General features: G+C 37.3%; 1 protein-coding gene across 19 annotated transcripts in view; it reads left to right on the top strand.

The window, feature by feature from the left end:
- eml1 (EMAP like 1) overlaps nt 1-19,769 on the top strand; it is an 80,103-nt gene that overhangs the window by 24,617 nt on the left and 35,717 nt on the right. For 3 of the 19 annotated variants that reach the window (XR_013817799.1, XM_079833600.1, XM_079833611.1), the window contains exon 1: nt 3,845-4,295. The exons of 10 other annotated variants lie outside the window; for them this stretch is intronic. Coding sequence is in view for 7 of the 9 variants with exons in the window: in XM_079833600.1 (XP_079689726.1) it covers nt 4,229-4,295 (67 nt within the window). In the remaining 2 variants the exon portion in view is untranslated. Of the gene's footprint in view, nt 1-3,832; nt 4,296-19,769 lie in introns of those variants that run through there. 6 more of the 19 variants (XM_079833610.1, XM_079833603.1, XM_079833609.1 and 3 more) reach the window with 3 other exon arrangements.

Genomic DNA, 19,769 nt, shown 5'->3' with positions numbered 1-19,769 from the left:
CCTGTGACGACCCACAGTCAAAACTGAGATACACTCTTATTCTCTCTTTGCCAACCTTGGTTTCTCTTTGATGGTCTTCCAGACAGCTTTGTCTGTCTGAGGGCAGATAAGGTTTGAATAGTCAATGCGTAGCTCTGATTTTACACTACAAGCTTGTTTGGATTGTGGAATATAGGGTGGAAAGTGTGAGGTCATGTATTGTGTCTCATATGTGGAAAAGTCCCCAAAAAACTTGCTCCTCATGTGGAAAGCACTGTTTTATTTCTTTAGTGCAGTGTTTCCCAACCTTTTTTTTGATAAGCAAATAATCCCAAACACAACACTGCTTTAGTGTCTGCAGTTTTGGGGTAACTAACTGCAATTTTTAAGTAATGTGACAGCAGCTTTTTGAAATATTGGAGCAGTGTGTGTGTGTATCTACTTTTTCCGATTACCTGTAGCGTAACAATACTCTACAGTACGTCACTATTTTTGTTGCGTTGCATTTACAGCTGAGGGAACTGTGAAATCAAACATGCTTACCTAAATATCTACTAAAACGCACTAATTTCACATGAAGCATTTGGAAATCTGATTCATTATTTATATCAGATTATTTAGGGGATTCATTTTAAATAACTGATTTAAAAAAAGATTACAATTCTGTATTTTGTTGTAGTGAAATATTTAGTTAAATGTTGCCATTAATCACTATTTTGACACTCTTGTATAACTATTTAAGACAGTAATTTTAGTGGGTTGTTGTTATTGTTCTTTTTGCACAATAAGAATAAATAAGAATAATAATAAAATAAGATACTTCCGTATACAGTAGCTTCAATGTATTGACTTTTGTTAGTAGCTTGTCTAGTTCAAAGTAAAAATAAAAGGTCTGCCAGCTTTAAGGATATCATACACCATTCAGGCATAACATTATGACCTAATATTCCCTTTTGCTGCCAAAACAGCCCTGACCCATCGAGGCATGGACTCCACTAGACCCCTGAAGGTGTGCTGTGGTATCTGGCACCAAGATGTTAGCAGCAGATCTTTTAAGTCCTCTACATTGCGAGGTAGGGCCTCCATGGATTGTTGTTTTTGTTTGTTCAGCACATCCCAAAGATGCTCGAATGGATTGAGATCTGGGGAATTTGGAGGCTAAGTCAACGCTTCAAACTCATTGTTGTGCTCTTCAAACCATTCTTGAACCATTTTTGCTCTGTGGCAGGGCGCATTATCCTGCTAAAAGAGGCCTCTGCCACCGGCTTGCCTTCTTCCCAAAGTGCATTGTGGTGCCAGGTGTTCCCCAGGTAAGCAACGCACACGTACCCAGCCATCCACGTAATGTAAAAGAAAATTTTATTCATCAGACCAGGCCACCTTCTTCTATGGCTCCGTGGTCCAGTTCTGATGCTCACGTGCCCACTTGATGGCACTTTCGGCAATGGACAGGCATGGGCACCCTGACTGGTCTGAGGCTATGCAGCCCCATACGCACTTTGTATTCTGACACCTTTCTATCAGAACCAGCATTAATTTCTTGAGCAATTTGAGCTACAGTAGCTTGTCTGCCTTCGCTCCCCATGTGGATCAATGAGCCTTGGCCGCCTATGACCCCTGTCGCCAGTTCACAGATTGCTTTGCCATCACAGAATACCTAGTGTTTGGCTCCATTAGGTCACTAAGCCCTCTTGCCTCCAATGTACATAAGCAAGAAAAGAATTTGGGAATTATATTTGATTCAGGGCTAACATTTGATAAGCATGTACATTCTGTGGTGAAGGCTGGCTCCTTTCATTTAAGGCGCATTGAAAAAATAAAACCCTTTTTGTCGGTTAAAGATTTGAAGCAGGTTATACAGGCTTTTATACAGGTTTTTTTCAATTACTACTGCAATTCATTGTATCTGGGTCTTCCTTGTGTTCTGTTGAATCGCCTTCAACTCTTCCAAATGCAGCAACTTGGCTTTTGACTGGAAATAATGCAGGTCAGTGCTAGCTTCACTGCATTGGCTCCCAGTTAATTTCAGGCTGCAGCTTAAGGTTTTAATGTTTGTTTTTAAGGCCTTGCATGGTCTAGCTCCCGAATATATTTCGGATCTTCTACAGGATTATCAGACAACAAGGCCACTGAGGTCATCTCAAACATTACTTTTAAAGATCCCGAAATCTCGTCTAAAGTCCAAAAGGGGATCGTGCCTTCTCTGTTGCTGCACCCCGCATTTACTTGCCCAGGCTTATGGTTGAGCAAGCAGTTGATTGCACCTTGTTTTACTGTTGTCTTGTGTTTTAATTGTCTTTTTGGTTTGGTGTTTGATGTTTTTGTTTAATGTTGTTGAAATATTGTTTTAATGGAAAGCACTTTGGCCAATTCGAGTTGTTTTTAAATGCGCTATAAAAAATAAAACCAACTAAATCACAGGAATAAATGACATTTTATTAAAGGGTTAGTTCACCCAAAAATGAAAATTCTGTCATTAATTACTTACCCTCATGTCGTTCGACACCCGTAAGACCTCCGTTCATCTTCAGAACACAAATGAAGATATTTTAGTTGAAATCTGATGGCTCTGAAAGGCCTCCATTGGCACAATGCACGGTACACTCTCAAGACCCTTAAAAGGTACTAAAGACGTCGTTACAAAGTCCATCTCACTACAGTGGTTCTAAAATAACTTTATGAATCGGCGGGAATAGTTTTTGTGCGCAAAAAAACCCTAAATAACGACTTATATAGTGATGACGATTTCAAAACGTCGAATCATGATTCGGATCGCGTGTCAAAACGCCAAACTGCTGAAATTTGGCGATCCAAACTGCTCATTCGACTCACTGATTCATAACGCTTCGAAGCTTCATGAGGCCGTGTTTTGAAATCGTCATCACTAAATAAGTCGTTATTTAGGGTTTTTTTGCGCACAAAAACTATTCTCGCCGATTCATAAAGTTATTTTAGAACCACTGTAGTGAGATGGACTTTGTAACGACGTCTTTAGTTCCTTTTAAGGGTCTTGAGAGTGAACCGTGCATTGTGCCAATGGAGGCCTTTCAGAGCCATCAGATTTCAACTAAAATATCTTCATTTGTGTTCCGAAGATCAACGGACGTCTTACGGGTGTCGAACGACATGAGGGTAAGTAATTAATGACAGAATTTTCATTTTTGGGTGAACTAACCCTTTAAAATATATAAAAAATATAATATTTGTATAACTTATTAAAATATATTAAACTCGAAAAGTTCTCAACATTTTGAATGGTAGTGTAGATGTGTGGATTTGAATGGTCGTATAGATTTATGATTTTGTTTTTTTTGAGTGCTATGTAATTTTCTCATAGCAAAGCCTTGAAATGTGTTTCACAGCACAGTGTCTTTTCTGCTTCCATAGGTAGTATAGATGTATGGATTTGAATGGTCGTATAGATTTATGATTTAGGTTTTTTTGAGTGCTATATACATTTTTCATAGCAAAGCCTTGACATGTGTTTCACAGAGTCTTTTCTGCTTCCGTGAAACGTGAAAGCTTAAATTTACCCTCACCCACAAACAACAAAGTCATAATCCTCTTTACTCCAGTGTACGATGTAAGTACAAATGAATGTCTGAATCTGTGTATTTAAACACACACAGATACATTTAATCAATTGTAGCCCTTTACCAACTCTAAATATCGATTCACACCAACTTGTGTCCAAATTTTAGGAACATCTCTAGTGCAGTAAAAAAATAAAGCTTCGTTTCCTACAGCATCAGAGTGGAGTCTCAGTCAGCTGGAGGGGGAGGATTTATGTTTTGAGAGAGGCTCCACCCCCTGTGCTCTGATTGGCCCGTTCCCCACTGTCAGACCGGGACTCACAGACAAGCTCAACAGAGAGTCCTCGGCATTACACAAACACTCACACACTCTCAACCCTCGCACGCACTCCTCTGAGAGCTGTACTGGCTTATTTTTCTTCTGGAGATCTCCAACAGGAACACCCCCCAGAAAGGATCAGGGAAGAAAAAGTGCACAAGAAGAGCCGCATTTTGTAACTTCATAAATATTTTCACTTTCTTTTTTTGGAGTACTATTCGAGGAGAGTGTCTGAGTTAGCGTGACTTGAGCATTGGGTGAATGGGTTGTCATGGTGACTGACACTGGCAGGCTGACCCCAGAAGAAGACTGGATGTTGAATGGACAGAGAGCTGCAGTGGCCAGTCAGCGAAAGTAACAGGGAGTTATAGGAGAAAGGGAAGACGAGAGGAAGAGAATGGAGGACGGCTTCTCCAGCTACAGCAGTCTCTATGACACCTCCTCACTGCTGCAGTTCTGCAATGGTAAACCCATCACATTTTTTGTCTTTAATCTTCAAACTTGTTAATCTTCTTATGATCAATATCTCTTCAAGTTCAGGTAAACATGATGCCTGGAGATGGACAGTGGTGCCTCAGGTGCTGCACTTAACATTGTTGACCTTCTTTAGTCCCTCAACTTTGGCAAAAAGATTTTCAATCCTCCTGAGTGCGATGAATCATTTTGAAAGGATTGATATTAGCTTACAGTTTTCATACAGGCTTGTAGCCGATACGATCCCAAAGCAAATGTTTCTTGAAGGAAATCCCTCAAAATGTCATGTTTTCAAGATTGTTTTAGGTGCCTGAAGCTCCAACATATTAGTCACTCCTGAGGTTGAAGGTGTTTGATGTTATTTTCAGAGAGACAGATTTGTTTTGAACGAAACAATGCAGTGAAAAGTCTCTTACCCCTTATTACATCAGACTGTTCTACACGGAAAATGAAACGGAAGACCTTTCTGACAAGAGAAAGAATGAGGATGTCGTTTTTGATTTGTTTGAGGTGTTTTTGCTTTGGTTGTTCTGTCATCCTGATTGTGATCTGTAGTCGTGTGTGTGTGTGTGTATGCTGGCTGGTGCTTCAAGGCTTTTGGGTAAGGGCTGATGATAAAAGAAGACGAGAGGAGATTGGGGGGTTAGTTAGGGATTTCCTTGTTCCAGGATGAATAAAAGTGTGTGTCACTGTTCTGTCAAACACCATTAATCTCTTGCATAAAGAAACCTCATATGACATAACAGCTCTCGAGAAAGCAGTCTGAAGTTCTCCCTGCTCTTATGTCCTGTTGCTTGAGTTTCTACATTAAATGTTTTACTGAATTGTAGTTTAACTCTTGATTGGTCGGGGTCACAAGTAAGTCCGGTGTCCTTTGACAGAAGATCAATGTTGGCTCTTATAATTCTGTTTTGGTCTATGCATGCACAGTATATTTGTACCATATCAGTTATCAATTAGAGATTTTACAGTAGCCTACACATACACCTATGGGAAAAACTAAGAGACCACTTAACATTGATTTCTCTTAATCTTTTTCCAGAGCTGTATATTCTGAAATTGGATATTTAGGCTCATTTCCTTTATTTTTACATTAAGATTACCTTTGCCAATTGCCATCAGCTAACACTCAACAAGTTACACAAATTACACACCTAATACAATTTTAAATGTAATCTTTATAAAATTTTATTATGAAGACTATATTTAAATTTAATATTATTAATTAATATTATAATAATTTCATAGTAATAGTGTAATCTCTAGCAAATCCTTAAAATGAATATCCATTTGTAGCATCTGACATTTTTTTACAATTATTTTTAGCATTTTGTTTTTCATTTATTTCAGTTGATTTAGACCAAATAGGATTGATTGGTTATCATTAAAATAATTTTAATATTGGTGCATCTCAATTGTGTTCACTCCTTTAAAGCTCATATTTCGGTTTGAAAATCAAATATTAGAGGGATGTTTTTTTCTGGGGTCATGTGGCATAGCTGCAAATCTACCATGTATGCGCTTGAGTGGATATTGAGAGCATACATACTTGAGTTTTGATAAGATTGTGTGGTTGGGGTGACATCACAAATCATTGTGTCATCTTCTTTTTCATCATTTTGAAAGACATGTAGCCTATAAGAAGTCGTCCATCCAGCATCTAACAGCCTTTTAATCTGCCATATGCCTCATTCATCAGTTACACTTCGTAACATTGTGTTTTACAAGTTGAAAAAAGACAATCTCTCTGCTTTTCTGTCTGTTTGGCTGAATGAGAGTGAGAGATGCTGTGGTGGCTGGCCTGTATTCTGGCTTGTCAGGCCAGTGTAGGACTGTGGGTAATTGAATGAGGGTGTGCTGGAGAGCGCTGCGGTGAGGTCATCCGGCAGTACAGTGCTCAGCTGAAGCTCTGGATCTGGTATGAAGTCATTTGTTCTTAAACGCTTCACGAGTTTCGGGTCAGCCAACCACACTAATGTAGGGATACTGGGTCAGCAAACCAATTTCCTAGGCAGATTCTATAGGCATTATATTAACTTTCATTTAAAGAGTTCACAGCCTCATACTCATTTTTTTTTTAAAGAAAAGATAGACACTTAAAGAGATAGTTCATCTGAAAATGAATATATATTTTTTAAGGACATTGTTATTTTGCCTCCAAAATCATTGAATCCGAGTTTTCATCTCGGATAAAACCAATCATTTAAATATTTATCTTAAAGGGTTTGTTCACTCAAAAATGAAATAATATCCATCATTTATTCACCTTCATGTCATTTCAAACCTGTCTAACTTCCTTCCATGGAACACCCACACAAAAAAAAAAGATTTAAAAATGTCTCCTTGTCCATACAATGAAAGTCAATGGGGTTCTGATGTTGTTTTGTTAAAAATGGTTTAAAATATCTTCTTTTGTGGTCCTCAAGAGAAAGAAATTAATACAGGTTTGGGAGTTCACGAATGTGAATAAATGATGAAATAATTGTCATTTTTGAGTGAACTATTCCTTCAAGATAGATCTTTAAATGATTGTTTTCATTCAGCCAAACCATGACCATCATCCTGGTTATTTCCTGAAGGATTCTGGAGTGAAAATAACCTCATGTCCTTACTCAGATTAAACACTGACGGTGAGTTCTGGCAAAGGGAGTAATGGGATATCTGTTGTTCTGGCATCTAAACCTCTACCAGACGTCCCAGTCTTTCTGACTGCTGTTGTCTCATTTAGCCGCTGCTGCCAAAGAAGTGTTCTTGGCACTCGGCTCTCTCTTCTTATTGGCTGTCCTTTGAGCCACTGATGGATGCATGTGCAACAGGATTAGGATTAAAGACCTGCTCACGTTACCGACCGAAACACAAAGTGTCATGAACAAAAGCTTCCACTTGTCTCTAAACTTCAGCTCTCCACAACCTTGGCAGCAAGGATGTAAAAGTTGGAAATCCTAATGCAATTCATAAGAGCCACAGGTGGAAGAAATCATGTATTCATCATTGTCTCATTGACCTTACAAGGCTGTCACTTGAACTTGGAGATAAATTTTGATACACATAACTCGCTCAAAGCTAGCCATCGATTTCCTTTAGTATTATGGCTCTTGCGCTGTTATGTATTGATCTGTGGTCTCTTAAAAATTGCAGACTGAGGGATAAAAGTCGTCTTCCCCATAATGGGAGATATTGACATGGCCGTTGTTTGTCTGTTATATAGCAGAGCCCAGATGACTTGCATTGGTTCTTTATCTGGCGCACTCTCCCATTACGCTACTGATAACAATTCTGAAACTATCTGCATGGCCTTCTGAGAAGACCAAAGCTACAGTATTGGTGCTACTCTCTCTCTCTCTCTCTCTCTCTCTCTCTCTCTCTCTCTCTCTCTCTCTCTCTCTCGCATGTTTTTCTTTTTCTAAATACTCTTCCGTCAAAAACTTTGGGGTCTGTAAGATATTCTTTCAGTGTTTTTGAAAGAAATCTCTTATGATTTTTTTAATTTAAATTTTCACTTTTTAATAATTTCTAAACTATTCATCAAATTCATGATTATGAAACATTTATGTGACTTACCAAAAGATGTTTTTGCTGGACATACTGTATTGGGCCTTTTAGTCATGTTGAGCAGTGCAGTGTTGACGGTGTCATATCTAAAGCACACATGTCCCGCTGAAGGCGTAGTATTGTGCTATTTCTGAACATTTCAAGGAGATTTTTGGAATATTTCACTCGCTCATTCCCTCTCAAGGGCTTCCAAAACAAAGAGTCCTTTGTGGAGGTGTCAAGCAGACAGGATTATTCAAATTTTGCTTCAAAATATGCTAATGCTTTGTGATGGCAAAACATGGTGCATTTCTTTCGTATAGTATGTGTGTGTGTGTTGTGTTGACAATAATAAGTCCAGCTAAAAGGCTTTCCGGGATTGTATACAGTACTTGCATTTTTCAGTATTTGTAATTTGAATGTCCATTATCCAATGGAAATTTTAGAACTGTAATTTGTACCACTGGGAAAGTGAGAGCCAAGGCAAGCCTTTCCCAACGTACTTTTATTCACAACAGGTTGTACAAGAAAGCAGACGCTTGAAAGTACACACAGTGTTATTTTTTTGTGTTTTCAGTTTTCACTTTAGTTTAAGTTTTAGTAAAGTTGTTATATGCTTTTGTAATTTGTATTAGTTTTTTTTTTAATATACATTTCTATTTAGCTTGATTTTATTTCAGTTTTAGGAACCTTTTATTTTATTTCAGTTAGTTGTCAATTAAACATATTCAGTTTTTTTGTTTAAATTGTATTAAATTTAAGTAAACATTGCAGGTTCATTTCAATTAAGGAAAAAGGATTTGTAGTAGTTTTAGTTTAAGTTAACAATAACAAAACTGACACACTTTCTGTTTTCCATCAGCTCAGTTGTGCTGCGCAGGGGCTTGACATATGATTTTCCGCATGTAACATCCAGTGTCATTACCGCACGGCATCCGCAACCCACCCCAAGAACAACACTTCAGTTTATTTAAACCACCCTCCCACCCACTGTTCTGGGCTGTTTGTTATGTGTGCACAATGCCCTGGGTTCTGCAGGAGAAGAAAGCCCTGGCTTTCAAGCACACTGAAAAGAGCATTGTGTTAGAAGCGGGAGAGCAGAGCCAGCCATGAGTTAATGCTGCCCTACTTTTCTCAGTCAGACCCTCTGCGACTCCTTCACAATTCTCCCTTCCTCCTTCCCTGCCTCGTTTGCCACCAGAGCTCCCTGCCGTTTGTGCCATTTCTCAGGAGAGCATGAGTCAGCACAACCCGCGGTTACTGCTCTACTCCAGCGTGCCTTTTCCAGGTCGGTTTTGTATTTTCATCCCTATGGTGACTGTGCTGGACTTAGAAGGTCTGCCACAGGGTGGGTCTCATGAACAGAGGCCTTGGCTGATTAAACATGGAGTCAGATAAGTGTTTTGTTGTTTGGAGGGTTGTGTGTGCTGTTCCTTACTGTGGTTGACAGTAAGGTCACCTGTGACTGAGCGAGTGGGCTTTAGTATTCAATGATTAGTATGTTGAAATGGAGTTCAAGGAGCATGTGGGTGGGGAGCATGACATGATATGTAGCTTCACTATTACAGCACTGAATCATTTGGAGCTTTCTTTATGTTGTCTATAAGTGTGTTTTGTTGACTGCAAATGTTGTTTGGATACTACTAGCTATATTTCCATCCAAAGTCCCTGCGAAATTACAATATTGCATAAAACATTTGCAATTAAAGGCACAATATGTAAGATTTTTGGATTAAAATATCCAACAACCACTAGAACAATGTTATATATTTTGTTGACTTGCATACTTACATTATCCCAAATTTTTCCAAGAATGTTTAAATCCAGAGAAATAAGCAATTTTAACCGTGCGTCGCCTATCAATGACATCATACCCGCATTACCCTCGATTTCCGGTTTTATTTGGTAGAAACCATGGAAATATCTAAGACGCTTTAATATATTATGTGTTTTATTAGACAGGTGAGCAACTGTTTGGATGCATTCATTGAATGAACAGGTTTTATTCGGAAAGTGCCTTCTTATGGGATAAAAATATTATAATTTTTCGAATTTATACACATCTTGGCGCTTTTAGTAGTACAGTCAAAATCTGTTATGGGGTAATAATGGAACAAGTTTTAAAAAGTGATTTTCACTATTATTTACAACAGGATCTGCATTTTCACGGGTTTAAATAAAAAAAAATATTACAAGAGACAATAAAAACAACTTGCATTAAATGTTTATTTAAGGTTTTATTTGTATAGGGACAGATACAATGAACATAGATAAAACTGCGACAACAGCCATCCAATGATTGTATCATAGTGCATGTAGCTAAAGCAAAAAAATATAGATGCACCAATGTATCGGCCGATTTTTGATCAATTTACAACCACCGGCATATCGGCTATAGCATGAAAAAGGCCAATATAACAAACTGATGGTTTATTAATTAACTGCGTGAAGGCACTGAACTGTATAATGTCTGCTGCATAATCCAATATTATAATGTAATATTCCTGCTGCGCTGCTGTCTGCGTTTTAATGTTAATAAAACAACAAAACAAAACAAAAAATCACTCACAACTCTCGACTAAATAACTTTCATAAGGTTTAATTTCCGCAAGGCAATTATCAAAGTTTGATTAAAAGTTTAAAGGGTAACTTCAGTGATTTAGCATTAAGCTTTGTATCAGTAGAAACTCTGTAGTATATTCAAATTATAGTACTCCCCCCCCCCCCTCATATCCCCCTGAGATGAGAGAATTATGCATTTTATTTCTAGAAAAAATCCTCCGATGACGCAAATATCGTCATTTTGCGTCATCCAAGGATTTTTTGGCCAGAGACTATAGACTACAGCCAGTAGAAGGAGCTAGTTCCGCATGATTTTAACCCGCCCATAGGGGTGGGATCTCACTCACAGAATGTAAATGCGCACGGCCGCTCGGCTCGGGCATTAATAACGGAGCGGTGCGGAGCAAAGTGAGTGTTTCAACTTTTCAATGAATTCCTATGAAAGTTAAGCTTCCATAAGCATGAACTGAAAACGCGCCAGACTGGACACGCGTCATGAATGATGCCGCGCTTACCTCAGATCTTTGCTCTCGTGATGAGTGAAATCTCATGAAGACTCCTGCTGCGTTTGTGTCGTGCCTTTCGTTCGGCTCACTCACACTTTATTGAAAAGTGTAATTTTAATTTCCTGTAGCTCAAACAGTAGAGCATGGCGCTAGCAACGCCAAGGTCATGGGTTCGATTCCCAGGGAAAGCAAGAACTGACAAAAAATGTAAAATGTGTACCTTGAATGCAATGTAAGTCGCTTTGGATAAAAGCGTCTGCCAAATGCATAAATGTAAATGTTAATGTTTTAATTGTAGTGTCTGTTCAATAACTGAACGAAATGATTTTATTACTATGAATATCAAAACGACGTTGGGGGCGGTGCCACGGTGGGCAAGTGATAACTAATAGTCATGGCTTTGGGAGTGGCCTCGTAGGGCAGTGAAGCAAGTGCATTCTGGGAGTTGTTGTCTTTCATCCACATGAGACAAAAATACATTTTCTGTCTTTTCTCAGTCTAGAAGGCACCAAATTAAAAAATAATTTCACATTTCTACTACATAAACAACCCAGTTTAAATACACATTCATCTTCCCAGTGCTGAAGTGCCCCTTTAACTTTCCAATAAAAGATCATACATTTTTACCTGATTTGTTACATTTAATTACCCCTTAGTTAGCAGGTTTTGACTCAGTATCCCAAAATGTGCATAAAAGTTGGTGGAAACATAGCTATTGGCAGGCTTGGATGAACTCTATGTTTGCCTTGCTTGACCTTATCTTACAATGTTTAAAAAACGTGTAAATATAGAAATATAAAACAAATGTGTTTAATGATAATGTCTCCTAAAAGTAATAATTCACCCTACAATGAAAATATCAAATAGATCAAATAAATGTCCTGGTGAGCATTAAAGACTTCAAAAACAAACCCAATTTTTGAACGACTTGTTGGACCGTTAAAATAATCAATGGGCTTCATTTATGAAACATGAGTAGAAAGAATTTCTGTCTAAGTAGTTTTTATAGTTATTCATAAGAGTGATAGACCGTTATATAGGCCAGGGCTGCTTTTCCCAAAAGCATCGTAACTCGTGAGCTAGAGGATCATAGAGCACATTGGGTGGCAATGCTTATGATACTTTTAGAAAAAAGCAGCCCAAACCAAAATTATTAATCAGCTGATATTTTGCCATGTTCACATTAAACTGCTAAGCCGCATCTCATCTTGGGCCAGCAACTCATTTGTAGGGCACCAACATTTGGCTGGTTTGATCCCAAAACAACACACAAGCTCTGTTTTCAATAGTCTGATGCACCCGTACATCAGAGCGTGTTAAGCCTGTGCACTTTCTCCCGGGGCACAGGGATAACCGCTGATCAAGATCGGCTCAGTATCCCTTTAATCCGCTCTTAGCCCAACCACTTCCTGCATCCCGACAGCGAGGCTTGTGGCTTGAGCCCTGTTGTCTCTAAAATACCCCCTCTTTGGTTTCAAGCCAGTGAGCAGAGTGGTATTGGGGGGTGAAAAAACACCCTGCCTCTGCGGTTCACACAAAGTTGTTTCTCTGCCTCCCTGGTTGCTTGGAGGAGATTAACAGGCAACAACACTGCGGGCATCTCCGCATCACTTGTCACTGACTCGGTCCAGTCTGGAGTCTCTCTGGGGGATGGAGGCTGGTGTGATTAATAAACACACTCGTAAACACATATAGCTACTGCCGCCTGTCTAACACGTGCTAGCAAGGTGCCGGCAGCATGCTAACAGCTTCTGTTGGCTTTTTTAGTAAGCAGTGCGTGAAAGAGAGGCAGAAAGACATACTCGAATTTCCTATCAAGCCATTTGGCAAGCCTTCTCCTCTATGTCCTCTTTTTATAATTCCCAACATATTCTCATTAGCGGTGGCTTGCTAAAGGGGCCATTCACACAGGACATATTCTTCAATCTGTCTGCACTGTTTTTCAAATAGTTTTTCTGTTTAAAAGTCACAATGTTATGGAAATAGCGACAGACCTTCTGTTCTTTATTGTTATGTGCATCCAAGTGCAACGGATTGAAAAAAAAGTATGGCTGGACATGGTTCTGTCCTTCGGTTGTTGATTGGATGGATGCAGATCTGAATGCAAGCTTGCAGTTGGTTGTAAGAGAGGGGCGGAGTTTAAGCAGACTAAATGATTGGAGAAGTCTGGCACAAGTCACCAGATGTTTTAGTACAAAATCGAGTTATAACATTTTTGACTGGTCAAAAATATGCTTGAATCATTCACAATAAGACCAATAACATGCATTTAGAAAATGGATTGGGTGAATTTTGAGTATGCACTAAAGTCTTTGACCAATGTGTCTAAGTCTACTTTTTTTTTTTTAGCATCTTGCGTCATGAGTGACACGTTTTAATTAAGATGTTGTGTCAAGTTTAAAGAAGTTTGACTTCTGAAGAAGCCTGTTCTGTTTTGCTGTGATGTAACTCGCTGTTTTTTAATGCAAGGACAAGAATGCCCTAGCAACTGCATAGCAACATGCTAAGAGACACTGTAGCAACTGCATAGCAACACTCTAAAACAACTCAGAATATGGTAGCAACCATATAGCAGCACAATAAAAACCGAACAAGGGATTTAAAGACAGAATGGAGAAGGTGTCGGCTTTAATAGGTTGATTACAGCTTGACCTGAAGGAAGATTTTGCGGATGTCAAGTGGATTGAAACTCTGGCTCTCTCATGGGGACAATTTGGCTCTGCTCATCACCTCTTCCCTGCCCTCTCCTCCTCCTTGCCTCTTCCTCTTTTTCTTTCCATGCCAGAGGTCACGAGTGAGGTTTCTGGGATGATCTCATGTGTCTATTTTTATCTCCTAAGTCCTATTTATTTACTGAAGGCCATCCTTTTTCCTCATTGTACCTGTAATCTGGGAAATAGTTTTGCAGCAAACTATTCTCTTGCTTCGTTTTGTGACTGTGCTGGATTATGTAACAGTCCAGTCACCATCTCTGAATCACTGACACCTCGAGACAACACACTGGTTTACCATCACCAGAGATCCAGATGGGTCCTCAATGAACTGACCTTGGATCTATGACCTAAGGTTGCAAAAACAAAGCGTTTGAGGAAAGCAGGCGGTTGTAATCCTCTTAAAGCACACACAAACCTTTTACTCACTTTCTCTCAGAGACCCTCCCTGTGTCTCTCAGTGTGAACTCTTTATGTAAGAGGCCAATCTCAAAGGCCAATTCGTTGATGAGAATTGTTTGTGAAAAGCTCTGGGAGGATTTACTTTGATACTCACTGAGACCAGATGCATTTTGTTTACTCAAAGGCTGTTACAAAACCTAGTGAGCTGGCCCTTATATGGCAAAAAAAGAAAAAGAAATTATGCATATGTTTTATCACACACATTATATATATATATATATATATATATATATATATATATATATATATATATATATATATATATATATATATATATATATATATATATATATATATATATATATATATATATATATATATATATATATATATATATATATATATATATATAATGTATATAATAAATATAAGTAAATTTACTTATATTTATCTTATATATAATTATTTTGTCCAATTAATTGTTTTATGTACATTTTGCATTTATCTGATGTTCATTTTAAGATTAGAAATGTATTTTTTTGCCCCATGACGTATGTTTTAAAAAATATATAAGGTTTAAATTAAATATCTTTTCAGCTTGAACATATATATATTTCCACAAGATGTGCTGTTCACAGCTAATAGAATAACTGAAATATCTATTTAAAATATATTTTTGCCAAATGGGGTTACTGCTTACATAATCAGTTTTAAGTTTGCCCTTTACATGTTGCTAAACTAACTGCACAATATTCTTAATAAGCATAAAAATACATGCTTTACTTAATTTAAATAACTACATTGTGCTAATTTGTAATCTATACAATCAATACTTTTCAGTATTGAATGAAATATGTTTATAATCAATATCAACATGCCTTGTTTGCTATCTTGGACTTATTTCTCAATGAGCTTGTTGCGATGCATTCTGGGATTAGAATTTGGTTAAAATATGATATCTTAGAAGGCAGCATAAGTAAACTCACTAGGCTTTGGAACAGAGTACATGTGTCCCTCCTTGATGACTGCGGCCTAGAAATGGTGCTGACTTGCAAATAGCCTAATTTTGAATGCTAAAAATATTGTGGGGGGGGGGGGGGGGGGGGGTTCCCTAGACTGCCTATTAAGGTGTGGTCACATTAGCAAGCAAAAAGGTCCATTGTCTATTGTCAATAGTGTAGCGATGTATGAAGCACTGCTCACACAGAAGTCAACCAAACCAATCAGCTTTCTGTTTTTCAACGCAGCAAATCTGTGTGATCAACTTGAACCTGTTGCGAAATCTGTGTGGGGGAAATCTTTCACCCTAACACACGAAATTCCAGATTGGATGGATTCCCATTGAAATGACTGGGTTTCACCCATGAAAATTTTCAAAGCAATGGTAAATCTGACTAAAATGTGACTGCACCATTAGAAAAATATGACATGCATTGTATTGGAGCTCTTAAGCATGATATGGGATTGTCTAGAGATTTGTTGTATAGTTAGACAAGCCTCCAATGTGAAGAAACATGATCACATTCACTGTCAGCATAATGATAATCCTTACCAATCTTTGCACCCTGCTTCTGTTGAGACTCATTTATGAGCAGATACAGGGCTTGAATGAGTCAGCTAGTAGGCTCAGACTGAGAGAGAGACCAAAGATATGCATTATTAATCAGCCCCAGTGCTTTGAGGGAGACATTAAAGGGAGTCCGCTTTGCTTTGATAATCCACAAACACTTTCTACCCTGCCCTTCTGTCTTTTATGCGTTTTTTATGTTATATTATTCACAAAGCTGTTTTATTGGCATTATTTTTGGAATGTCAGATTGTGACTATGCACATTGATGTGTATCAGAACAGTTATATTTTTTAAATGTAAATTCTCACTTTGTAATTCTGGTAGTTTTAGGTTCTATATTTATTTTTTATTTTAGTTTGAATTGTTATCTTACATTAAAACACGTTTAAAACTGTTTAGATATGTATTTAGAAGTAAACACATTTGCTTAATTCAAATGAATTTTAAAATTAATTAATACATCTGTTTCATTCTTTTGGGTTTTATTTCTTGAAGAGCAATACGTTAGCTGGCAAACTTTAGAGGTTTAAAGTTCTCTTTATTTGATTGTATTGTTTAAAAAATATATACTAAATACTAGGGCTGTCAAGCGATTAATCGCATCCAAAATAAAAGTTGGTTTTTACGTAATATATGTGTGTGTACTGTATACAATTATTATGTACAGTATATTTGAATGCACATACATACATGTATATATTTGAGATTGTTTTTTATTTTATATATATAAATGTAACAGATTTTTTGGTCCCACTTTATATTAGGTGGCCTTAACTACTATGTACTTACATCAAAAATAAGTACAATGTATTATTATTACTTTTGCTGATATTGAGGTGGGATACGGGTAAAGTTAGGGACAGGTGTGGTGAAATGGGTAAGTTTAAGGGTAGGGTTAGGTTTAAGGGAAGTGTCAACAGTGTAGTTATAAATGTAACTACATAAATTATTTACAGATTGAATTACATGCAGGTAATTTTTTATGTAATTACAATTTTAAAAACATGTATGTACAGAATAAGTGCATTGTATCAAATTATTAATGTAAAAAATGTCAATACACATTAGTTAAGGCCACCTAATATAAAGTAGGTCCCATTTTTCTTAAATATATACATGCATGTGTGTATTTTATATATAGATAATAATTATACACAGTACACACACAATATATTATGCGTGTACTGTTTAATCACAATTAATCATTTGACAGCACTACTAAATACTTTTTACTAAATACATTTTTACTTCATTTTAGTTGGTTTTGTTGTAAATATTTTAGTAAAAAAATATATTTCCCATTTCTAAGCTGTTTATGTTTAGTTTCTGATAATAAACCTGATATGTATTCGTATAAGTATTTAATGTGCTGCTTTTAGAGTTTGTGCCCAGCTGCCCACTGAGTAGATTTACATATCTTGCAGCTAAGATTGCACTTCCTGGACTTTCTCCTAGCAGTGTGGATTCAATTTACATTTACATGTCTTCGCAGTGGTTTTAAAAAAAGAGAAGGAATGTCTGTGCCTATAGTTAGGGCAGTAGGTCACGAATTGGACTTCAGTTTCCATCTCATTTTGTGTGTAATAAGAGCACAATCTATCTTTTGGTGGCCATGTCTGTCTGTATAAGATCAGTTCTGTCTCTCTTTAGGAGGATAGAAAATATAAGAGGGACAGGTATTGCATTTGACTTCAATTCATGTATCAAACTGTCTGAAGCGAAACAGGATAGAGCCTTTCCTAGTGACGGATCCGGTAACACTGACTACTGCAGCAAGTCTACTCCTGAGGCTTCCTGCTTGATAGTGATGCGAATGATGGATTCCTTATCCTTTTGAAGTGCATGCAAAGTGGATTCGCAGCTCTGAAAACAGTCGACAACATGAACCAAAATGTTCCAGGCCTCCTCTACAACTACAGTTATTGAGGGCAGGTCAAAGTATACGTCGTTTGCGGGTAGCCAATGAAGACCTTCTGGCATTATGCAAATTTGGTAGGTATAAGGAAGTGAGACTGGAATTGCTGACGACCCATTTTGGCAGTTCTTAATTATTTATTTTAGAAGACAGTAACTTTATTTCTTTGATCTTTACATCTTTGCAGAGCTTTTACATTCACAAAACTATATTACACACTGGTAAGGTAAGATTAGCAAAAAAGGGCACTTGACTGAAAAGAATCCTGCAGGATATTACTGTTTTTCTCAGCTAGGGTATAATTCAAGATTTTCAGTGTATGAACGCTTTTTTATTTATTTATTTTTTTAAACTTTTTTGTTGTGTTTTATTACCACCAGATAATAGTTTGAGATGAGCTGTTCAGTGTTGGGAGTTTAACTAACAGAAGTTAGAAGGAGATCTAGTTAGGATAGTGATGTGCTATCTAACACAGTAATTTCCAGCGGAACATGAAACTAGAGAAGGGCCGACGTCCAATCACAATGAAACAAAACGAGATTGAATTCAGGGGAAGTAGGAGAAAGACAGAGATAGAGAGACAATGGCAAGGGAAGTGCATCCTCAGTCTTAGCAGTTAATTTGATTTCTGAAACACATTAGGAGATCTGGATGCCTGCCAATCCTGCTGTTTTTGCAGAACGAACAGCAACAAGAATTGCAATTTGTGTCCGTTCATGCTGCACTGATATATTCCCGCTAATGCTTTTTAATGTGGTCAAAGCGCACGCTCCCTGATGCATGCAGTCATGCGTAGCTCAGAAGTTCACTGGAGAACATTAGCTTTTACAGGCAATTTAATTAAATATGTGTTTAAGTGTGTGTTTACATGCTCTATCGCTGACCATTCAGATGCGATTTTGCAGGGGGCAATATAATTTTGTGCAATTGTTCAATGAATGGGAAGGACTTTTAGGCTTTGAGCAGACGTGACAGTCATTTATTGTGCTGGTTATTAGAATTATGCCACCAGTGGCTTCAGAACGATTGCAAACTGGGTTTGTACTTGGAGAAAAGACAGAATAATCTCCCCATGGAGCTTTTGAAAAGAAGAAGCCGTGGGAAGGCTTCAATCAGTGATTAATTTCATCCATCAAAGAGGCAATTTCTATGCAAACAGCATGATTTGCGTCTCTAATTATTAGTAGTCATTTTTTATTAGGTTTTGTCTTGTGGTTGTGTGTGGATTCACATGATATGTTCCTTTGTTCATAATGCACTAAAAAAAACGTGGGGAAAAAAAGTGATTAACAAAGCCTTCAGTGAACCAGCAACAGAAACCTTTTGAATGTTGGGATATTGGGATGGTTTTCCCAATACACAGGGGTAAGGTGTGCCGGTTTGTGCAGGTTAGTATAAATCTAAGGGTTATCTGAATATCCTGACTTGGTGAACTAGTGTTGCTTAAAGAGCCCTATCTTCAGGAGATGATTAATCACAGCTGAACATTAATGACTATGATCTTTTTTGCAGGGAGAGCAACTGAATTTTAAGTGAAATGGCTGGAGGCCATTAAATGTGCTGAGCTGATGTGTGTGTATGTGTGTTAGTGTATAATTATACAGCTCTGCTGGGGTAAGGAAAGATTGAGTGATTGAATGTTTGCAGTAGAAGGTACTTATCTAATTTCAGTTTCAAAACTATCCATTTTTTATTTTGCGTGAAGCTACCCATCTGCCAATTACTCAGGCTAATATGACTCATAGTTTGCATTTTTAAAATTCAGGTCACACTCACTATGAATGTATGTTTTAAACACTATTGCTAAATGTTCATTCAAAGACAAGATATTTTAGTGGACATTACTATTAATCAAATGCTGGTAACACTTTACAACAAGGTTTAATTGGTTAACATTAAACAAGAAACATTTTTACAGCATTTAATATTCTAGAGTATTGTTAATTTATAAATATATTATTGTTAATTCATGTTTGTTTATAATACATTAACTGTTAAAATGTGTTACCCGCATATTTCATTGTACAAATCTGACCTAAAACTATATTAAAAATAATGTGCAATGAATGTGATTCTAATTGTTGTAAAGATGTGGATTTAAAACACCCAGCTAACTGAATGACTTCCTTATAAATATTTCAAAAAGAAAAAAAAATTCTGTTTTTTTATTGCTTTAATTACCAGCTGCTTCCTCTCAGTGTATAATTAATGAAGATGTTTTTTTTTCTCAGGGAAGGGTTCTCATTTAAGTTTTATGATTTTACAAT

The sequence above is a fragment of the Gobio gobio genome (assembly GCF_949357685.1).
Source record: "Gobio gobio genome assembly, chromosome: 13".
NCBI classification, from domain to species: domain Eukaryota; kingdom Metazoa; phylum Chordata; class Actinopteri; order Cypriniformes; family Gobionidae; genus Gobio; species Gobio gobio.
The sequence above is the reverse complement of the archived record's forward strand: the minus strand, read 5'-3'. Positions and strand labels throughout refer to the sequence as shown.